This window comes from Hippocampus guttulatus, chromosome 21 (assembly GCF_054856545.1).
Source record: "Hippocampus guttulatus isolate MCC_2025c chromosome 21, RoL_Hgut_1.0, whole genome shotgun sequence".
NCBI classification, from domain to species: domain Eukaryota; kingdom Metazoa; phylum Chordata; class Actinopteri; order Syngnathiformes; family Syngnathidae; genus Hippocampus; species Hippocampus guttulatus.
The window spans coordinates 9,033,543-9,055,424 of record NC_141281.1 but is presented as its reverse complement, the minus strand read 5'-3'; the positions used below and the strand labels follow the sequence as shown (position 1 = coordinate 9,055,424).

Sequence of the window (21,882 nt, the reverse complement as noted above, 5' to 3'; positions counted from 1 at the left end):
TCTTCGGGTGGCTTGGTTTCATGTTTCAATTTCATGCTCAGGTAAGAATTGTTCACCGTCTGCTGCTTTTCGCTCTGAACTCAAGATAGATAAAAAATTTGGCTGAGTGACGGTTTGTAGATTAAAAAAAACTTCTAAATTGGGTCACTGGTAATTTGAGATCACACAGTATTATGATTACTGTCATTATTTTTAAGCTGCCTCGTACTTCAAATGGACATGGGCCAAGGAATAACCTAGCAAATTTGGTTAATGATGCAAATAAACGGGTGCGTCCCAGATGGGTTTTTATTGTTCTCAATCATTGCAAAATTGCTCTTTTTGTTGACATTTTCCTTTGTCAATGAGTAACGCACAGGAATATTCATGATAAAATTGATCAACAAGAATTTTGTCAATTAATTTGGTCCTCATCGAAATGACGATAGTTGCGCTTGTCCTGCAGGCTTACGTGGTTCTGAATGGGATGAAGTGGGCGATGCCGCTGGGGTTTGTCTTAGTGTGCGCGTCTGTGCTTTGAAGCCGAAATCCAAATGTTTAGTTGACAAAAGAGCAGCTACCGACAGTAGGGAGGGGGCGGGGGGCTTGCCGGAGGAAAAAGAGGCGCCGTGTGGGGGGGCGGGGGGGATTATTTGTCTATCTGTGCCGAGAGTGATTGGCAGCGACTTGAGCCAAAAGGTCACGTCTGCTTTTAAGAGTGAAAGTTGATCTTCTTTAAAAAAAAAAAAAAAAACGCCCCCAAGAAAGAGGAAGTCCAGCATTGCGTCTGCCTGCAGCATCACAACTTGAAAAAGGGTCCTCAAAGCAAAATGCAAACAAACAAATCACATGTACGAAATAAAAAGATGAGCTTGACATTCACATCTGAAACTGACATTTCAAACGTGAATTAAACCAAGTTAAACACTCCCGTGGCGTCGTTTTGTTTGGACTTTAAAAAGCCGAGTGTAAGCAGTCGCCAGGGAAGTGTGTGTGTGTGTGTGTGTGTGTTTGTGTGTGTCAGGCAGCCAGACTTTGTTCATTCATCCCGCGCTTGGCTAGGCTGTCGATCCGAGCGGAAAGTAAGACGGAAAAAATGAACTCCTGCTCACCTACGAGGAGTCTCCAGTCAGGGCTGGGGGGCTGATTTGTTTGAATGTCAAATTTTTTGTATGACTACTGGTTCTTTTTCAACATGTATTTAATCACATACACTCTTGATTTATTTATTTTAATCGCCCCCAAACAAAATTCCAGTTTCAACCTTGCCTCGGAGTTACGTTTGTGCAAGGCCACAGTATTCAATTTGTGTCTTTGACTAATGCGAATAGTCAACATGACTTTCCCGATTAAAAAAAAAAAAAGTTGCCCCAAACTACAGAAGACACAAACTGATGAACCGGACAGCTGATTTAATAGGCTGACATGAGCGTTTTTAAAAATCGGCAAAAATCTGCCAATTTTTAAAATTGATTTGATTTGATTTTTAAATATGTCAACACATTGCAACAGAAGACAACGATAATGGCATTGAAACATCCCACGCACTCCCAATCATCTGCATCAGAAACAACGGTCTTTCCTCATTGTGTTAAATTTTTCTTGATATGTATTTGTACATATATATCCAAAGTACTAGAGATATTGTTACTCGATATCAGTTGAGTACAGAATCACCTAAGGCGTAAACCGCCCGGCAAGAAGACTTAAACAAAGATGGAGGTGGTCCACTCGAGTTCTTAGTGTTTCCATTTTGTGGTATGTTATTAACCCACCAGGGAAGAACATTTCTCAACCTGGTCACCGTGGCAACACTGCCATGAAACAACACCTTTTGTTCTCTTTATATGGTTTTAAAAATAGGCCTTGGATCTCTATTTATCTCCCCCAAGGACATAGGTGACATCAAGGAGGCTTGCCGGGAATGTCGGCGTTTTCACTTTTTCAAGAAAATTCACACACTCACACACAGATTTCCAACAGCGTAGCTCATCTGCTCATCTCCATTAGAACCGTTGGTGGCACACAAACAAGATTTCGGTCTTTTAGATCCAAACAACACAGTAAGTTATTTTTTGGCCCAAATCTTAATGGGCTCTTGGTGCCAAGGAACTATGCTGCAGTGAGTTGAGGGGCTTCATTTAGAATATTAGTGTTTCACCACCTTGTTGGCAAGGAACTGTGTTGGAGCTGATGGAGGAGATTCATTTAATCAAAAGTAGTACTTGGCGACATGTTTACTGAAATCCACATTGCATATTTTCCAAATTATTGCGGACATTGCGCTCCAACCAAATGTTACATAAAACCATTTCCACTAAACTACTGAAGTTTAAAAAAAAAAAAAAAGTTTCTTTTCTCATGCAGAGCGGACACATACCTCAGTGCTCCTGCTCGGGTAATTCCACCAAACGTTTCCACTTTCCTTTTTCCCATCGTGTGCTCGTCATTGGTCAGGAAGGAAGGCGCTGGCAAGCATAAAAAAAAAAAGTGACTTTTTTCCAGCTTTAATCAACAGAAGGAATAAATGACAACGTCTGGTGAAAGAAGATCCGAAGGGGGTGGGGGGGAACATCAGGAAAAGGTCTACATTGTTATGTCATTCAAGATCAATACAAAATCAAGACACGTATAAAATTAAGATTTGTACCTTTTCAAACGTTATCATAAATTATAACACTACTTTTCTTTTACTGTACTTTATTTGGCGTTTGTGAAAGGAAAAGAGAAAAAGTCACCTAATTTTCCACCTGAGATGTTAACATTTCAAACACTTTCTGGTTTTCTTTTTCTTTTATCTTTGCTGACAAGAGCAACACAGCCCCACGTGTAACCTGGTGAAACGTGACGGAATTTGGGGTTTTTAAACTAAGGATTATTTGTTTTATCGCAAACACCCTTACACGTAGCCGCTACCGTTTAGCTAGCATGCTATTTGTTTGGTGAAAGTCAAAAAGGTTGACCTGTGACAGGCCATAATTTGAAGGCTGGCCTGTTCTGTTGCGACGAGAATACACGTTGAGCCACTTATGAGAAAACTGCTCACACAGACCCGCTCACAAAAAAACAAACAAACAAACAAACAACAAACAGCAGCCATCACGAGTGGCCGCAAACATTTCAGCGGCACAGGAAAAACATGTCGCCTAGGTGTTGTAATTCCCTCACTCATGACGACAAATGGCCTTGCTGGAGCCCTTTGTGCCAACAAAAAATGTTTGGACACCTCGTTACTCGGCTTTCCATTGTCTGCCTGGCCAACAATAACGCAGTAAAAGGGAGTTGGCCCTTTTTTTGAAGACATCATGATTGTGTCTTCTCTGATTAGCCAAAAGGCCCCTGGGGCTAATTAGCTTTTTTTGGGGGGGGGGGGGGGGGCGGGACTAGCACTTGACAGACAGAATGGCAGAAATGTGATTTGGATTTGTTTTTCTTTTTCGAAGGAATCTGCCCGTCAGATTCCTCTCAATTTAGCGGCTAACGGCGTCTGGTCCTAATAAACCGACGCGGCTTTCACGTTAAGTATCGGGTTGTTGGTCCTCGATAAGCCCTTGAGCCCCCTCCCGCACGCTTTCCCACAAGGATGACGGGCTCGGTGGGAGTGAGTGGGTCCGTGCGTGACTCACTTGGTTTGATTGTCTGGAAGAAAAACAAAAACAAAACAGTTGACAAGTCACAAGTAGTTTATTCCGCGACAGCTCCGGAGATTAGTTGTACTTTATGCATGCGCGTGTGCGCTCACGACAGGCTGCACACGTACAACTTGTCCACACGGTGGCGCTAAAACATTTGTACCACATACTGTACGTATTTTAACGAGCTACATAAATGTGGATATATAAAATCACAAATTGATCACGAACCATTTTATTTTACGTATTTTATTCATGCGTTTATTTACTTTGACTAATCCGACCCGTTTTTAAAAAAATGCAGTCTATATTTATTTGTAATTGATGTTTAATTGGTTGAACGAGGGTTCATTGTTTGCTTCATGTTTCTTTCATAATTATTAGATTTGAAAAAAACGACAAAATAACGAAGTGGTTTAATAAAATCATCACGGGGGTGAGGGAAGCCTTTCAAGTAATCAGCGTTCCATCTCCAGCCTGTGATGTTATTGGTCGTTCACACGTCACGTGAAAACATTATCCTTTAAAACAGCGTTGGCCATAAATTTGCCTCTGATTACATTAAAGATTAAGGAACATTTTCTTGCCTTCTGTAGGCCACCTGGTAAAAATGCACCGCTGCCATTTACCACAATTTGTCCCGCTGGACCTCTTGAAAGCGCAATAACGATGCAGTTGCGCCACCTAGCGGTCAGGATGGCCAATTACAGTGTCAATTGAAGAATTTGGACCGTGTCCTGAGAAGTTCCTGATATTCGGTCCCTATTTAGCTGTGACTCGGTGTAATTTGATTTTGAAAATTGGGGCTTTGTGTAAATAGTTCTGCACGTGGGATAGATAATAAGGATGAATGCTTTGACCATTTGAATGGGGGGGGGGGGGGGGCGGATATGAGCCCTATACTGCAATTGCAGATGAAACGATTTTTTTTCTAAGTTTCATTTTTTTTGGGACATCCAAAAGTCCAATTGAGCTACACAAACAGTTTAGGATGCACAGTTAGATTTAGTATCGTAGATGCGCGGGAGGAAAGCAGGTTTGTGACCCAATGTGAAATATAATTTGTTTTTAAGTCCAATTGAACTACAGAAGCAGCTCACCTAACTTCAACCGTGGCATTTTAGCTCAAAGGTTATATTATCCTCAAAAAATGCTTTTTGTCCCGACTCTTAACTCATTCACTCCCAAAGACGTTTTTAAACGTCTTTTCAGACTTGGTCTAGAATTGGCTGGTACTGAATGAGTTAATAATATAGCAGGCTTCAGCAAGACAGTTCTGTGATATTTTTAGTGCACTTCGGTTATATTAAGTTAAATCAAGCTGCCGAAAAAGGAGCTTGCAGTCAGCTTTAACCGCAAATGCACGTGCTACCTTCCATCGGGAAACGCTCAAGTCTTCATCTGGAGCTGTTCAGAATTTAAAAAATAAAATGAAGTAGGATAAAAACAATACATTTCAAAATAGAACATACTCACCAACCAATCAAGAGGATGAATGGAAAAAGTGGCTGTTATTTCAGGCTGAATTTTAAATCGGAAGAATTGAAGAAACCGGGTCATGGCTAATGCTAGACAAACAAAAGAAATCACCATTGTAAGTCACATTTAATGCCCTGGGCTTTATTGTCTTATTTTAGTGGGAATTCTGTCACATTTCCTTTTTTTTTTCTTACATTTTTTTTCAGCTTCCAGGTGGGACAAGTAAACCCCAAGGACATCCCGCCAGCTGAGCCGGAGCCGGTGTTCAAGAACCCCCCCCCCCCCCCCCCTCCACAAAGCGCACAAGCACTACTAAGTAATGCTGCCTTTGTGCCGGACTCTTCACAGAAGAGAAGTCATAAAATTCCCCAAAGGAAGGCACCCAAAAATACTTGTGGTTTTGTTGGCTTCAAAGCCATCTGGAGATTCTTTTGTTAGTTTCTCAAATGAAGAAGAAAAAAAAGGAGGGGGGGGGGCTATGATCCCCTGATTTTGCTTTCTCCCCTCTTGAAAAACTGGAATGATGAAACACGTTCAGTCGCCTCCCTTATCGTCATCTATGCATCAAACAAACCAAACCGTGACATTTAAAAGCTTACAATCGAGTTGACCACAAGAACACAAAATAGAAAAATAACTCTTAATACAAAAAAAATGTTGGTGGGATTTAACGACTCAAATGAAATCAAAAGAAAACCGGGGTTTGTTGCATGAAATAATGGACGATCCCCCTTCCAACCCAAAATACAAAAAGCAGCATTGTCGTTATCAAAAAGCCATCGACAGAAAAAGACAAAACCCCCACAAAAATAGTGCTTTTAAAACGAAGCAGCAAAGGCTTCTGGGAAGAGACGTCATCCCCGTTTGAATAGGCGCCGTTCAGCACATCCGACAGGTTGGGGTTGACAACGTAAGAAAGATGCACGGGAGGCTGCGGCCAGCTGACATGTATAAGAGCACAGGAAGCGAACAAAAGTACAGTGTACAAATAAGAGTCCTCCACTCCCACCAAAAAAAAAAAAGTGTAAACACGGCACAATAAATAGATCAAAAGCAGCATCTCGCACCATGCATGTGATAAAACGTCTCTATACAACTCCCACACACAGACACACACACCGTACTTTTTTTTTTTCCATTCTCTTTTTCGCTCCCAAGTGCAAAACATCACAAACGGACAGTTGTGTATTCAAGTGGTATGTACAAATAAGTCCTTACTGTACACATATGCACAATGTACACCACGCATGTCTCTGAAAGGTAACAAAAAGAACACATTTTTAAAAAGGACGACGTGGTGATCTGCCCGTCATCCTGGCAGTCCCTTTTTGACCCCCACCCACCCCCCACACCCCTCGACGCTACGATGCACAGCACCTGAAAACTCAAATCGATTCGGCTGCCCTCCGCCGCCATTACGTCACTTCCATGGCCACTGTGTTGTCGACGATGTTGTTCAGAGACGATTTGTCCTCCTCGCGCTTCTCCCTGCCCAGAACACACAAAAAAGTGTTTACTTACATCCAGCTCATGACAAAATGAAAAATGTAACATGTCTCGATTTAATTCTATTTCAACTCAGAGGACAGACTGCAATAAGATAACGATGATTACAATTTGCAATATGATTATATTACGATTCCAATGGGCAAGATTCACGTCCATTCAGTTTCAGATGTTGGACCATTCTATTAAAATCAAATTCCGAGAACTTTAATTAGAATTCAAATGGCCAGGGTTTGATGATTTGTCACAAAACAGGGTTCAAAAATGAAAAATGATATTATTTTAGAGAGTAACTCCCGAGTTCATCGGATTTTTAACCATTCATGTTGTTAACCGACCTAAAAAAAACTGATTTCACGACATAATGCCAAACAAATTTTTATATTCTTCTAATATTTCCGATCTTGGCAGAGTCCTCACCTCGAGTTGATGTCCAGTGATGGCGTGGCAGGGACTTTGGGCTTCTGCAGAGTGGCGGCGGCGGACAGTTTTAAGGCAGAGGGCGGCACGCCGGCCAGGGCGCGCGGCAGATGGCGCCCTGCCAAGTTGCCGGTCGACGGAACGCTCAGACAGATGTTGTTCCCGATGAGAACCTGAGTGGCGGGGGCGGCGCCGGTCGGCGCGCATCCCAGCAGGCCCAGCGCCGCGTGGTTGCCCGGGGCGGCCGCCAGGGAGAGGGGGACGGCGTTGGCGGTGGGCGGAGGCGCGGCCGGATGGGGCGGGGGCTGCAGGAAAGCGGGGGCGACCGCAGTGGGCGACGGGTGACTGGGGTGAAGCGCTGTGGCCGTGCTGGACAGATGCAAACCTTTCAAGACACCTGACGACAACAAACAACCAACCAACCGGCTTTAGAAGGAAGATACGTGCCAACGACGACGTTACTGACATTTTAGCTCCATGTTAGCTAATGCGTTATAGCCTAGCATCACGAGTTCGAACACATTCCTCAGTGCTTCACTGAACAAGTTCATAAATACGCAGCCAAGGCCACGACTCACTCACCACAAACTCAGCCAGCCAAGTCTACACTCTCATTTGCTGACACCCACGTCACTTACCAGGCCAGGCCTTCTAAAGCCATATACACTCAAAGTCACAGATGCAACAGTAGAACGTGGCGTGAACCAGAAACGGCACGGGCACTCATAAAACAAGAGAATAACTTTCAATGTTTAATTCCTATTTTGTATCTTTCTTCTGTATGATTTAAGCCTCTCAGAAAATATTGATTTTGTCAGGTCAGTGACCTTCGGGTGGCTGTCGGGCCACCGTTTGTGTTGCACCCTGCGTAGATGGGGAACCAAGTGGACAAAAATAATACCTGAACCTTTCTTACACGTCATGCTATTTTTGTCAGCGAACACGAAGTATAGATCGGTTGATGGGTAGAATACTTGATTCAAAAATATTCAAGCGCTGCTTGCAGTTCAAAAACTGCGCAGCGGTTGCAACAAACCTGCTCCCAGGACGCCGTTGACTCCACTGGTCAGCACCAGCTCCTCTTTGGACTTGAAGGTCAAGAGCTGGTCGGCGGTGACCAGGGCCGAAGCCGCAAACTGAGCGCTGGCCTGGTCCAAGGTCTTGGACACCAGAACCTGAACGGACGGACAGCGAATCGTCTTACGAGTGCACGAACAATGCGTGGTACCTGGCGGGGATGTAGACACCTGACTGATGATCGGGCCGGCCCCGCTCAGGGAGTTGTAGGCGTGTTGGATTTGTTGCCGTTGCTGCTCCTTTTGCTCCTTGAGTCGCTGTTGCTGCTGCTGCTGCTGCTGTTGCTCCTTTTTGTGTTGCTGCTGATGTTGGCTCTGCTCCAGCTGCTGCTTCTGCATGACGGCCAGCTGCTCTTGGTGCTGCTGGTACTGCTCCGCCGTGAACACTGAAACGGGGCAAAAGAAGCGGAGAAAGTGGATGTTACTTTTCTGATAACTTTCCAGAGGCCAGCAAGCATGCAAAGAGTCGCATTGGCACCCAGTTGAACGCCTTCAGGCCTTTTTTGGCTTAACTCCCTTTCAGCTTGTTTGTGGCCACGTCCCGGTTTGTTTGAAAAACACTTTGGTATGAAAACCAACCTCAACTGTATATTCTCAGCACCGCGATTTTTAAATTCATTCAGCATTCATACAGCATTCATAGTACAATCTTTCTACAGCCAGCAGGGCGTGCTTCCACTTCTCAAAATGGAAATTGTGTCATTCATTCTTTCTGATGCAGTGCGGAAAGCCATGAAAATCCTCTTTGGGAAAAACTGTCTTCTTCCACGCAATTGCCACCTTTTCCCAAAACTGAGCAATTATAGAAATGGACTTCTGTTTGTTTTGACGGCATGCGTGCGACTGACCCCAGTTTGACGAGCATGATTTTAAAAAGCTGCACCAAGTACCAAGATGTAGAGACGACAAAAAAAAAGAAAAAAAAGAAAAAAAGGCAAGACCAAGATAAATGACAGCTCTCGCGGGAGCAGCTGCAAGTTGAACTAAAAGGCTTCCATTCATGGAAGAGCCGCTCTCCAGAGGTGCGCTCACATCAATGAATGAATCGATACATGAATGAATCACATGGACTCCATCTTTGAGGTTGAGCTCCACGGCAGCACAATGATGAAAGGCTGAAAACCGAAGAATGACACTGAGCGGGTCGACCTCTTAGATATACCGTAGCGTAATAGAAAAACATCGACGTACGATGAAAGCTGTCATAGATTGTTAATTTTGATCTCAGGCTACCCAGTAGATTATTTTCCTCCGCTTTGTAACATCGCGGCACTGATGAGTTGCAAAGGGAAAACGCACGTTGGAAACCGAGCGCCTTCACCGTCACACCTCCACCATGTCCGTCGAAGAAAGATTTAAATGGCAAGAAATCTAAAGTTGAACTATTGTCCAGCCTAATGGAAACAAAGAGATGCAGTCAAAATGACGCAAGAAGATGAATCAGCAAGTGTGACGCGTGTCCTTGCTTTCCCCGAGAGAAAATAGTGACGGAACACATCAGCAACAAAACCTGAGCGTTAACTCATTCAGTACCAGCCAATTCTAGACCAAGTCTGAAAAGACGTTTAAAAACGTCTTTGGGAGTGAATGAGTTAAGAGTCGGTGTTAAAACAGAATCGACGATGGAATAAATAACCTACACTTACTTTTGACAGGAACAGCCGGACCAGTGCGGTTCTGTGGGAAGGATCCTCCAGACAGGTTCCGAGTTAGTCCCGATATGGCCCGACTAAAATCCCCAAATCCTTTCAGAGATGAGACCCCCGTGCCCCAAGTGTGCTGGGATAGCGTCCGTGGTCGGAAATGCCTCCAGCGGCATGATTTTATGTTCAAAAGAATCCGATTGAGGTCCACGGTCACGGTGGACGACAAAGACGAGGAGGAGGAGGAGGGAAGCGGGCGGGAGGAGCTGGTGGGGTCCGAGGTATTGGTTTCTGAGGTACTGGAGTTGCGGAGTGGCGAGCTTGGAAGCGGCGAGGAGAGCGAGTCGAGCTGCGGGTCCGAGTCCAAGTACTGACAGACGGCGTCGAGGTCGGCGTGCGCCCGATCCAACAAGAACCTGGAAACAGCCAAAGACACAGCGTGACACTTTTGCAAACGTGCGGGGAAGAACACTGGACACGCGTGTATGGTCGGGTCACTAACAGCATGCGTCCCCACTTTTCAGACTATGAACTGACAGGAGACTTTTGGACAAACACACGTCAAGAAGGAATTTTGCTTTCCCTCGCTGGCATGAAACACTCGGCAGTCCCACGGATCTCGCCAGACGCCGCTGCGCGCGTCAAGTGGACTGGTGCCGACACTCCGCCATGAAACACGGCAGCGCTTCACCAGTCCACTCATCTGCGTAACTACAAGGTGACATGGGACAAACGCGGCGGGGGCGGGGGGGGTATGTTGCTGGGAACGGAGCGGGAACGTAGTCAACACTTCAGCAAGCGGCTTGATGTTCAGATGTGTCAAAAGGCTGGCTGGTGAGAAGCCAGCGTGCCGCTAACATCCAGAGCAGCTGCTTCTCTGGCACGCGCCATCATTTCCCCTGCTCGTTCAGCATCAAAAGAACATTTGCCCCCCCACAACATGCACCTCAGAGAAGATCCTTGAGCCGAGTTAAATGCATATTAAAATTGTAGGGGGCCTGCCGCTGGCTCAAAAACCTCTGACGGCATAATTATGTCAAACCTGCGTCGCATTAAGCTAGCTCGGTGCTAAACCCCGGGAAGCGCCTCGTGACTGTGCGTTTCTCCACTCACCTGCCCCCTCGGCCCACGCGGCGTCGCGCCAGACCCACGCAGCGCTGCGGCGTGTTTAGGGAGGTCAGACAGTAACGGAAGCGCGGGTGACCCAGGCCGCCCTCCAGCGGGCTGACCCACGGCCAGCTGCCGCTCTGGCCGGGACTCGACTGCAGAGACAGGGGGTGGGGGGGGGGGGGAGTCATCACAGTGCTTCAGACTAATGGGCGCGACATTAAAAATAGAAGCGCAGGAAAGGGAGAGCGAGCGAGAAAAGCACTCACAGCGTAGTAATGGCAGCCGGCCTTCCTCCTAAATGCGTAGCAACCATCTGGGTCATTCTCCTCTTCTGCCTCTGAAGAACCTGAATGAATCTGTACGATGGATGAAACACAAATCAATAAATAAAAACACTCGTGCAAATAGAGCTCAGCCGGCTCACTGTTGATGATTACAGAGCGAGCATGGCCCGGACGCTTTGTTTGTTTGTTTGGCAAACAAAGACGATTTTGAGTCCCCCGGAAACCCAGCGCACATTTTGGGAAACAGAAAAGACAATTACGACACGTCAACACACCAAGTTTGAATTTCCGTCGCTATTCAAGATTTAAAGACAATTTCAAGTCTACAATCAAAAGGGTGGGGCCTTTGTCAACACTGAAGGCAATTTTGACTGCTCAACAATCTGAATGAACCTCTTTTTAGGAGCAACGTTTCTCCAGTATCTTCAACAAAAACAATGACAGCAATGTCATTGAACAAAATTTTCAAATCGCAAAGGCTGCAATTTAGACAATAATAATCAACAACAAAAAAAAAAAACAACAACTCAATTTCTTGACTTGGTTTTACCTGTGAGAAGGGTTCGTCGTCGGAGCTGGGAAAGTCATACTGGTTGAGGTCCTTGAGATTGAACACCGAGGGTCCCGCGTGATGGGGCGCCGACTGAGGGGGGATCTTGGGCTTCTTTTCATACTTCCTTTTGGTTCGCACAACCTCTGTCTTCTCCTGCTGGGGGTGATGGGGGGAAGGAGAGAGAGATAAATGAGGGGGTGGGGGGGGGGGGGGGGGGACCGTTTCTCCCGCATCGCAAGTCGGAGGAGACGTCTTTGGACTGAGTGAGGAAGAGCCATTGATATGCAGATGGCCACACGTGCCAGATGCCGTCGCCAACGAGCCAGATGGCCGCCCCCCCCTGCCCCCCGCCATAAACCATCCTTGCTCCCGCTCACCCCTCATGGAACACCTCCCCCTACCCCCCCCAGATTGAGCACACTCAAGCAAGAATTAGTCAGATCCGTTTTCAGCTGTGAGGACGTGAAACGACAGCAAAGAAGCCACTCAACGGCAACTAAGGGGAGGCAAAAGGCATCTGTGAAACAAAAAGCTGAGGAGATGGCGGGTGGGGCACGGTGGCAGACGGGATTGTTGGTCACGGGAGCTAATCGAGTCATAATGACGACGGATGACACAAGAGCAACTATAAAGCGGTGTAATGAGGTGTTGCGACACCCAAACACACGCAATCCGAGCTCTCGATCAAATATTTTGGGTCCACAGAATTAACAAGCTGCCACGGAACCATCCAAAAAGGGCCGCCAACTCGGCCCAGGGCCGGCGTACTTGTTTTTGTTTTTTTTACCTTCTTGTAGTCCTTCATGTCCAAGTGGTCCTGGTGTCGGTACTGGTTGGCACTGGGAATAATGGGGATGGTGTAGACGGGCTTCACCAGAGCCTGCTGGGCCAGCGCCTCTGCCATCACCTCGCTGCCAAAGTCAGGCATGGTGTTTCTGTTTGGGGAATGAAAGACACCCATTCAAAGACCGGGATCAAATAAATGACTCCACACCAGCGACCGAGCCATGTCGCGGAGGAAAAAAACAAAACAAAACAGGAAACGACACCCACATAGATATGTTGAGAACTGCCCGTGTTAACATTTTCAACTGTAAATAGACCACAAACTATGAGCCAAAAGACTTATTTACTGAGCAAATTTACAATGACAACCTGGCCTTTAATAACCGTTCACAACATCTTTCATCACCCATTTAAATTTTTTTTTAAAAAGCTGATAAATGATTAAAAAAGAAAAAAAATGCACCAGAAGTGGGCGTCGTGTACATGTGCCAAAGACTCCGGCAAACTACCATTAACATTTTCCGATAAGCTTGTTTTATCTCTCAGTCCAGAGAGGGGGGGTCAGTTCAACAGACATCCCTGACACCAATTACTACTTTTCTACTGTTGCTAGTTCAATGTGTTTTGAGGAGTGCTTCTCGTATATTGTTTTGCAATGGTGGGGGTTGAGGGGGGCAAAAATAAATGACTTCTGTTTTATTTGTAAGAGTCAGACTACTCGATCAAACACTATTCTGCAGACACGCTCAAGTACAAAATCCGGAAGAGAATTCCAGGCACCAATTACAGCCCCCTTTTTTTGCTGCAAAACCACGTTTCCTCCAACACTCGAGATCGACACTTTGCGACCGACGACATGCTGCTCGCTTTGCACCCCGGGCCTCTCGACATCGCGAAACGGCGCGAACCTACATAAGTGCGAAGAGAGCGGATAACAAGCGGAAATTGAAATGTCGCGACAAATCAAAAAGGCACTTCAAGGAGAGGGCTCCAATTTGCGCTCACGGTTTGGGCAGGAAATTCATTCCGTTTGTGGGTGTCATGTTGGGGTGGATAACAAGGGCTCCGCTTTGCGGGGCGAGGAAAAAGTCAGCGCGACAAGGTTAGAACATTTCAAAAAAACATAAGGGGGGGGGATTGCTGTAAAGCACCTTCAAGAAGCAGTCTTCCTAATATGAAAGCACAATGCAGAGCCAGTCAAAGCAATGCACAAAGTTGCATAGAACCATTTTTTTTCGGGGTGGGGAGTGGGGGGGGGGGGGGCAATAACGGCAGGTGTGTCTCACCGCTTCTCTACAACCTCCAGCGTGAGGTGCAGCATTTCCCGCTTGCTCTTCTCCCTCCTCTTGATCATCTCCAGGATGGTGACGGCGCGGCTCAGGTCCCTGCGAAGCTTCAGCATCTTCTCGTATGACGCCTCGTCATTCTTACGGTTCTGAAAATGGCAACATCCATTTTTTTTCTCCCCCCCACTCCGTCACGTTCAGTTGCGACAACTTGGGGGGGGGGGGGGGGGGGACTCCCGACATGCATGTAAGCCGACCTTCCGAGTCTGCATCTTCTCCGTCCGTCTGCGAAAGGCCACGTAGGGGTCGCTGGTGCTCGAGCCGTCCCGCTTTTCCTGCTTGATGTTGGAGACGAAGGTTCCAAACTTGCACGTCTTCCGCTTGCGGCTCCAGTAGTCAAACACCTCCTTGATCAGTTCGTCGTCCTCCTTCAGCAGCAGCTTGGCCTCTTGGAGACTGACAAACTACAAAGAAACGAGAGCATATACAGTACATATATTCCAGGCCTGGAGTGAAACGCAACCCCCCCCCTTCCCCCCAAAACGGAATTGAGCTGCAGTGTGAACATAAAGAGAATCCTCGTGCATTTTGATGAGCTTTACCTGCTGTCCGCTGCCTTTCTCCAGGCGGTCGATCATCTCTTCAAACTGCAGTGCTGTGATTTCCATTTTCTTCTTTAGCTTATTCACAAAAGTCTCGTCCCCCGAATCGAGGTCGTAGTCCGGCTGCTCCGTGTCCAAACCGAAAGCTGCGGCGATACGAGAGAGGGGGAGACTGTGAGCGGCGAAATCAAGACCTAAGTTGTAAGCGAGACACCCATTCACGCCACGTCGTTCGAGAGATGACGGATTAACTCCCTATAAAAGCGATTTCGCTTGACAGAACGCGTTTGGGATTTGCCGATGGTGGGCGTAAAGCAGCGACGCGGCAGCTTCTTACAAAGACGATCACCGCGACGACAATGACTCACGCTGTATGTGAATAAGCTGCTTTGGCATTTTGAACTCCCCGGGGTAGAGCGACTCGTAGTGCGTGATGTTGCGTTCGGCCTCGGGCACGGGGATGACCATGTTGTCCCGCTTCTCGCCGTAGACCTGCTGCGCCGAGATGGCCCGTTGGAGATGGTGCTCCTGCCAGACGACGGGAGACACGAGCCGTTAACGCCGTCGCGATCGTGACGTCACGCGAACCTGGATGAGGAACGTCTCAAAAGCAGATGCAAGGCCGTTAAAATAAACGTAAGCAGATGTCTACAAGCAGCCACTGCGATATAAAACAAACAAACAAACAAAAAAAAAACAAAAAACGATGCCACTCATCAATATGAGTTCAAGTGAAGCTTCTCCTCACCATGCCAGGACTTGGAACAGGACGCAACAGATGGCTGATACAGTTACGGCTTGTTCTCTCAACTTTTTCTTTTTTTAACAGAGCTCCCACTCGTTTTGACAGGCTACAACATTTTTACAGCCACATTTCCTTGGCCGGCTTCTAGAAAGTGGGTCAGCCAAACGTGGCAAAAATGGCGTCACAGAAATGTGGCCAAGATGCTGACAAGTACTTTTTTTTTTTAATAGTCGAGATATTGTCCTAATCAATAAGGGGCCACTTTGCTTACATCTAGAAATTAAAAATCAAAACCATCACTCAAAAATTTGCAACGCCATCAGGTTGCAGCTCAATTAAAACACAACGCCATTTCTGACAACAAATGAAACCAAAAGCCACAACGTATGCCAACTTCAAAAAGTCATGGCTTCAAATCCGCTAAAACGTTTCCATCGGTGGTTTACACTGTTTTTTTTAAAAGTCATGATTGTAGGAGAACTGACAAGATGTATCGTTATAATTTTACTCAAGGTTTTCATACCACTCAATTTGATCGCTGCCCGTGCCTAATCCGATATCGCTTGGATTTTCTCAATACGTGCCAATTGCAACGCTGTTCTGCCTCTTGGGAACAGTTCACAAGCACAATTTGCAACCATTTGGCAAGAACGTAATCAATTCTATGGTGACTCAAAAGTGAACAAAGGTGTCTGCAACTCAAACGGATAAATAATGACAAAACACCACTTGGTAACACACAATCGAGTCCAATAATCACAAGTCTGCCACTATAGTGAACATAAAAGCGGAGTCTGCGAACAAAATGTTCCGTGAACATACACACGCTTCATTTTCTGTCAGGGCCACGAAGCTGCATAAAGAGTCCGAAAGGAAGAGGGGGGGGGAAAGCACTTTCTTCCGATTAAATGTTCCAAAGCAAAAGAAAATGCCTTCCAAAAAAAAAGAGGAACTAAGGGTTCCTAAAGCAACCAAAGTGTGGCCTCCAGCAGGCGTTTTTAGGAAAGTCGTTTATGATTGCGCAGAGCCGCTAAGTGAATCAAGGCCACATTGGATAACTAGAACATTCCTTCTCATTTATGTATAAAAAAAAATAAAATAAAAAAAGCAAAGTTTGTGCCTGCTGAGCATACCCTTGCTTCAGTTTGTTGTTTCAGTTGTTACTGAGCAGTGCATGTTCGGCGGCCAACATGGGGTCAGGCAAGTCAACTCCCAGAGTTCTACTGACCCTGCGGTGGATGTAGGTCATGGAGCTAAGCCACGCCGCCTGTAGTAAAACAGCCCTCTATCTCTTTTGTCACTCGGTTATGTAATGCCGCTAGGGAAGGTGGGGGCTGGGGGGCGCGACAGGAGAGGGGCTGGATTTCTGCTGACTTGGCGGCCCCGTCTGTGTTTTCCCTGACGTTTGTGTCTGCCGCTCAGCATCACAGATGGGCTCTCCTGCTGATGAGCTCTGGGACTAAAGTGTGGCAGTGCAGCGGGGGATGCGCGAGGGTCTCAAATACAACCGCAATGAATGCATTTCAAGCTCCAGCTAATTTAAATGAATATGGATTGTAAAGATGACTTGCCTCGCCATTAAAAAAAGCCCAAAGTTGTTCATAAATGTGGAACATATGCAATAGTTTGACCAAAAAGATGGAATCTCATCAAGCGGCAAACACTTGTAAATGTAGTCAATTTTGTTTTCTTTATTTGGTCACGGTTTTCAAAAGGTCGACCAACGGTGAAAAACCATTTGGAACATATTTGCAATGTTTTACTTATCTTGACAATAAAACCCCCAAAATTGAATACTCAGTGAGATACCATCTCATGGGATCACAATTGCAGATTGTGTGTCCTATGTTGAGCAGGTACCGTGTTTTAGGCCTGAAACGATCAGGACTCAACTCAGCAGCCAATCAAAACATGCAGAGCGCTTGGAACGTCAAGGTGTCTACAGTTGAATGAACAGTCGAGAGTTGAGAAAACAGGAGGAACTTTACACATTAAAAGAAATACAAGCTCAATAATTATACAGTTCTTTAATTATTTTAAACTCCATTTAGAGCGGATTTGTTTGCTTAACTTTAATGGGGCAAGTGGCTCCCATTACAGTTAAGACCATACATGACCTTGAATTTAGTATCAATTGAATTAAGTGTAGTTACTTTACACACACCTCGTTCATATAACGTGTGAAGCACCATTACGTCTACTAACTTTACGGGAAAAAATACAAAACCAACCAATTCAGGGAAAGAATATTAAAAAATTCCACAACTGAGTTGAAAAGTCGCTAAAATAATTGCGGCCCGATGGCGTTAGCTACAATGATGTAGTTAGCAAGCGACAATGTGCTGCCCTCCACGTGCACTGATTCAAAAGTGAAACTGGATTCAATCATCCCCGAGCCGGCACCGACAAGGCGGCGTAACGACGCACATGGCCGCCTCGGGAGCTGTCAACTCCGCCGACAACAGCTGTCAAAAGCCGGCGGAGGCTCAGCGTCTCCCCCTGGCCTTCGCACGCGGAAAGTACACCACGGCCTTGCGGACTAGCCCAAACAGCCCGCCCGCGGAAAGTCAACAAAATGGTGGAACCGATACACGTCACGTGACTTCTTTGTGCGCTCCCCCGCATTTTGTGGCGGACCGAGCGGGCGCGACGCGGCCAACCGGCGGCGTCTCGACCGCTCAAGTCCCCGCGACGACGCCCGCGTTGCAGCGAGGCCTCTATGCGACGAATTGACCGAGAATCCGTCGTCGTGTGCTCGGCAAGCGCAGACGCGGTAGCCATTTTGAGCGAGCCTGCGCAGGCAGCGTAGAGGCTGGGTTGTTGCCGCCAGGTGGGGGGAGGAAAAAAAACGTCGCCGAGACTCCACCGGGCCGCTGGAAAAAAAAAACATACCGATTCCTCCTCCTTTTCCATCCCGGTCGGCATCTGCGGCACTGCCCGGTTGATCGAAGCATATTCGTGCAAGTCCGGTAAATCCTCGCAGCGGAAGACGGGCAGGGGCTTACTAGCATCCAGCGCCCGCGCCCGAAACGACAATTTATTCATTTTTTTACACTTATATTAGCAAATGCAGCATTAATCTAGTCGATCTGCGAGGAATTCTGCCTCTAGTTATCATTGATGGATCCGGGACGGTCTCTTTGAGCGGGCCGCTCGATCGGGGCTTGGCTGGGGTGCGTAGTGACGCGAGCAGAGCCGGGCGGGCCCGCGTCTCGGCGGCTGTGTGTCGGTGTGCTTTCCTCTGGCGCTCCGCTCACCCTCCCCGGTTCAATGCGCCATGGCCAACATGGCGGACATTAGGAACTCGTGTAGCGCTCGCTCGCTCGGCTGCCTGCGCGCGGCCCAACCCCCTCCATCGCATCAACAGCCATTCCCACGCAGCTTGGCACGCGTGCGCGCTCCACACAACCGGCCGTGGGGTCCGCGGAGAAGAGGAGGGGGGAACCGGCGACGCCGACGACTGGGACGGAGGAGGGGGAATTTTGCTCCAACATAAGTAAATTTTAATCCCAATTTAGTGGTTTTTACTGGGGTTGGACATTTTTTCATTACAGGTCTAAATGCTAATACATATAAATAGCCGATGGAAACGACGTAAAACGGTTTAATATAATGGATTCAATCAGTTCGACAATTTAAAAAAAGATTTAAAAAAACCTTCAAATTAGAGTCAAACTATTTCTCCTCTTTTTTTCCCCCCATTTCGTATTCCACCCCTTTGATTTGTTGACAAGTTTCATTTAACAATATCAACCAATTTTTGGCCCAGGCCAAAATTTCAAGACGTCAACAGCTCAAAATTTGTGTCATGTTTCAAACACAGACACTAAAAACTTGCCTTAACTAGCACAGATGGAAGATTATTGGTGAGAAAAGCAGTGTGGTCAGTACAAAAGCAGTCAATTGTTTGTTAATTGTTTTGTTACGGAGATTTTAGTGGCATGTTCAGTGCTCATTCTAATTATTTTCCTCAAATATGGTGGCCACATGTCACATTGCCAACTTAAATGAGATCAATACTTGCAATGTATACGCTTGAAGCACTGGATGAAGAAATCTGACATAACCTACCTTGTAATCATTCCTCATAGTAGTAGAACCATTGGCCACTTTTAGATTATTCAAACAAGTATGCCATTGTATCATCTCATGACACAACACCAACAACATTGATAGGACAATAAAAAACAAACAAAAAAACATTGCCACTCAACACAAGCTGAAATGTTTGCAACGATCCAGGTCGATAGAGAGTAGAAACCCAAAGTGTTGAAAATATGGAACAGCATTTAACCTGAGATTCCTTGTTTACATTCCGGAAGCATCCAGAGAGAGAGTACCAGGCGAACCATCATCCATTTGCAGGAAAAGTCACACCTCGGCCATGTGTGAGGCATCCAGCACAACCTAGAGCAGTTGGGGGTGAAAACAACATGTCATCGGTAATTTTCAAGAAATCAAAAACACACCATCTGGCTTGAGTTACATCACATACATCGTCCTGTGTCCTATGTGTTGTGTTGTGTTATTTTGACTTCAAAATGGCGCCGCGAGAGTGGCTGCCTTTCCAGCAGCTCCTATATTTGGTTGTTCTACTTCTTCCTTTCATAACTTTGTTGCTGTGAATTGGGAATTTCTCCATTGCGATACTAATAAAGGTTTTCTTATCTTATACCATTGCATAAAAACACCACGACCCCAAAATCATGCTCAACTGCGAATTTCACAACACACACAAAGGTTCTAAAGATTGTTGTTTATTGGGTACTGTTTAATGACTGGTATCAGGTGCATAGATCGGATATTTCAATTGTGCAGATTTAAAGAGTCAAGAATAAAGTGTTTTTGCTTACTTGAGTTGAACAACTGCGACACACAAACAACGGTGATTCGCAGTGCTTATTGTACATGTAAAAACAAACTACTATTTCATTAGGAACACGATGCGTTCAAGTTAAAATGCAAGTCGAGGAACTTCTACTGCAATGCACATTTTTTTTGAGTGAAAGCGGACAAGCAATGGAAAAAGAAATTAATGCAAAGAGGAGACTTTAGGGACTCACTTGTCGGTCACAGCTGTTTACACAGGGCTAACATTAGCCTAGCCTAGCCGCCTGTTTAGCAAGCCTGACCCTGCGCCATTACAGTATCAGCACTTTGCCAACTCGCACCTAACTTGCCCTCGAAGCACAGTCGTGCCACCTGGATTATCCTCGGCCACACACCGGGCATCGCGAGGTCGTTGTGCCAACATACCGAGTCGTGGAGCAAAGTCCCCGGACTGCAGGAGGAGGAGGATGATGATGACAGTTTTTCTTGTGGTTGACATACTGCTAGCCCAATGCTAACAGTGGTTAGCTCCCCCGCAGGTCGCCTCGGAATGGGAAGAAAAAATATCCTCGTGAGATTTCTCTGGAATAAAATGTGCAAGGTGCTAGTAGTTGACAGCAAGGCTTGTGTTGTCAGGCGAGGAATTGGCGAAATGGGCAGTATTGTCAGCTTCGCGACAAACTTGCAACGCTTTCCGAGGTTACTTCGACAAACATCCACAAAGTCTCCAGCAGGCGGAGATGTGATTGGCAGCGGAAACCGCCAATCACGAGAGTGGACAGCTAAGAAGCGAGAGCTCATTGGTAGCCCAGCCCCCGCCCACCCAGGGTCGTACGAATATGGATTCGGTGCTTATGATGAACTGTTAGCAATATTAGCGTGTTGGCCAATGCAGAGGTTAAATGTTAAATCAATCAATAAAATAAATACAAGGAAAGTCTTCCAATGTTACAATGTCGAATGAGTAAATGTGCAAAAACATCTGCATTTGTTGACAGCTGTGGAAAACCACCCAACAGGGAAAACAATAATCTCAGAATCACTACTTGATTTCTCCACTAGGAGGAAGTGGAGAGCCACATAATGCTAAAGCCTCCCCATGGCTTCCAATCAGCATTGCCATGCACACTGCAGCGTGACTCCTACCTCGCAAGGAAGAAAGAACACAAATCAGAGTTCATGCCATCCTCCAAAAAGCTACACTACACTCCTGCAATAACCTGAAAGTTAATAATCAACGAGAGCTTGGCTGGAGCCACACATGGCCTCTTGAGGAGCTAAGTGCTCGTGCCGCTTGCGTTTGTATTCAGGCAAGGGAAGGGATGAGGGACGACGAGATCGAATACACACATCAAAAGAGGAAGAGTAAGACATCCGCAACCATTTGCCTCCCCGACAAACAACCACTTCGATCGACTCGCCCTTGTTTGAGTGCGAGTCACCACGGCGATGCCGTTTGAAATCTAGATGGGGCTTGATTCATTCACTCCCCGGCACACAACTCAACTGGCTGTCACGACTCGCCGTCTGCCGCTTTTATTCTTCCCTCTCGGGGTGGATTTGTTTGGGACTCGGCCGGCCTCTGGTGCAGAGGGAGGCACGCCCCTGAGGATGCTGGCCGGCTGTTTCCATGGCAACGGCAGCCTCACGCCCAACAACAACAGGAGTCGCGCAGCAATCCTGCGACTGATAAAATGAATTATTCCTGCTCGTCCATATCAATAACCTTTGACGGACGCATGGGTTATGACAGTGTTTTCCAACCTTGATTGATAGAAGGAACATATTTTAGAAAAATCTAAAGGGGCAACACCACTAAACAACACTGTCACACAAAGTCTAGTTGATGCTCCTCAACTCACTTCAATGTTGTGATTTGGTACAGAGGTTCCGCAAGATATCAACAAAGGCGCTACGTTTGTCAAAATGAAACTCCACAACTCACGTCTAC

At 46.4% G+C, this 21,882-nt stretch overlaps 1 protein-coding gene across 4 annotated transcripts; it reads right to left on the bottom strand.

The window, feature by feature from the left end:
* Positions 1-5,210: 5,210 nt before the first annotated feature.
* Positions 5,211-20,686, bottom strand: LOC147187012 (enhancer of polycomb homolog 1-like). Of its 4 annotated transcripts, XM_086101943.1 has the most exons (15): positions 20,358-20,686; positions 19,396-19,508; positions 14,725-14,884; positions 14,357-14,502; positions 14,012-14,218; positions 13,755-13,903; positions 12,470-12,617; positions 11,680-11,838; positions 11,112-11,201; positions 10,849-10,997; positions 9,739-10,151; positions 8,264-8,478; positions 8,053-8,191; positions 7,017-7,413; positions 5,211-6,578 (listed from the first exon to the last, which is right to left on the bottom strand). In XM_086101943.1, the coding sequence occupies exons 3-15, from the start codon at positions 14,822-14,824 to the stop codon at positions 6,506-6,508; spliced, it is 2,385 nt and encodes a 794-aa protein (XP_085958069.1). In that variant the 5' UTR covers positions 14,825-14,884; positions 19,396-19,508; positions 20,358-20,686; the 3' UTR covers positions 5,211-6,505. The 4 variants fall into 4 exon arrangements, with proteins under 4 accessions (XP_085958069.1, XP_085958067.1, XP_085958068.1 ...); XM_086101941.1 differs by lacking the exons at positions 19,396-19,508; positions 20,358-20,686 and adding an exon at positions 17,994-19,359; XM_086101942.1 differs by lacking the exons at positions 19,396-19,508; positions 20,358-20,686 and adding an exon at positions 17,994-19,359 and having other exon boundaries at positions 11,680-11,835.
* Between the last annotated feature and the right edge of the window lie 1,196 nt (positions 20,687-21,882).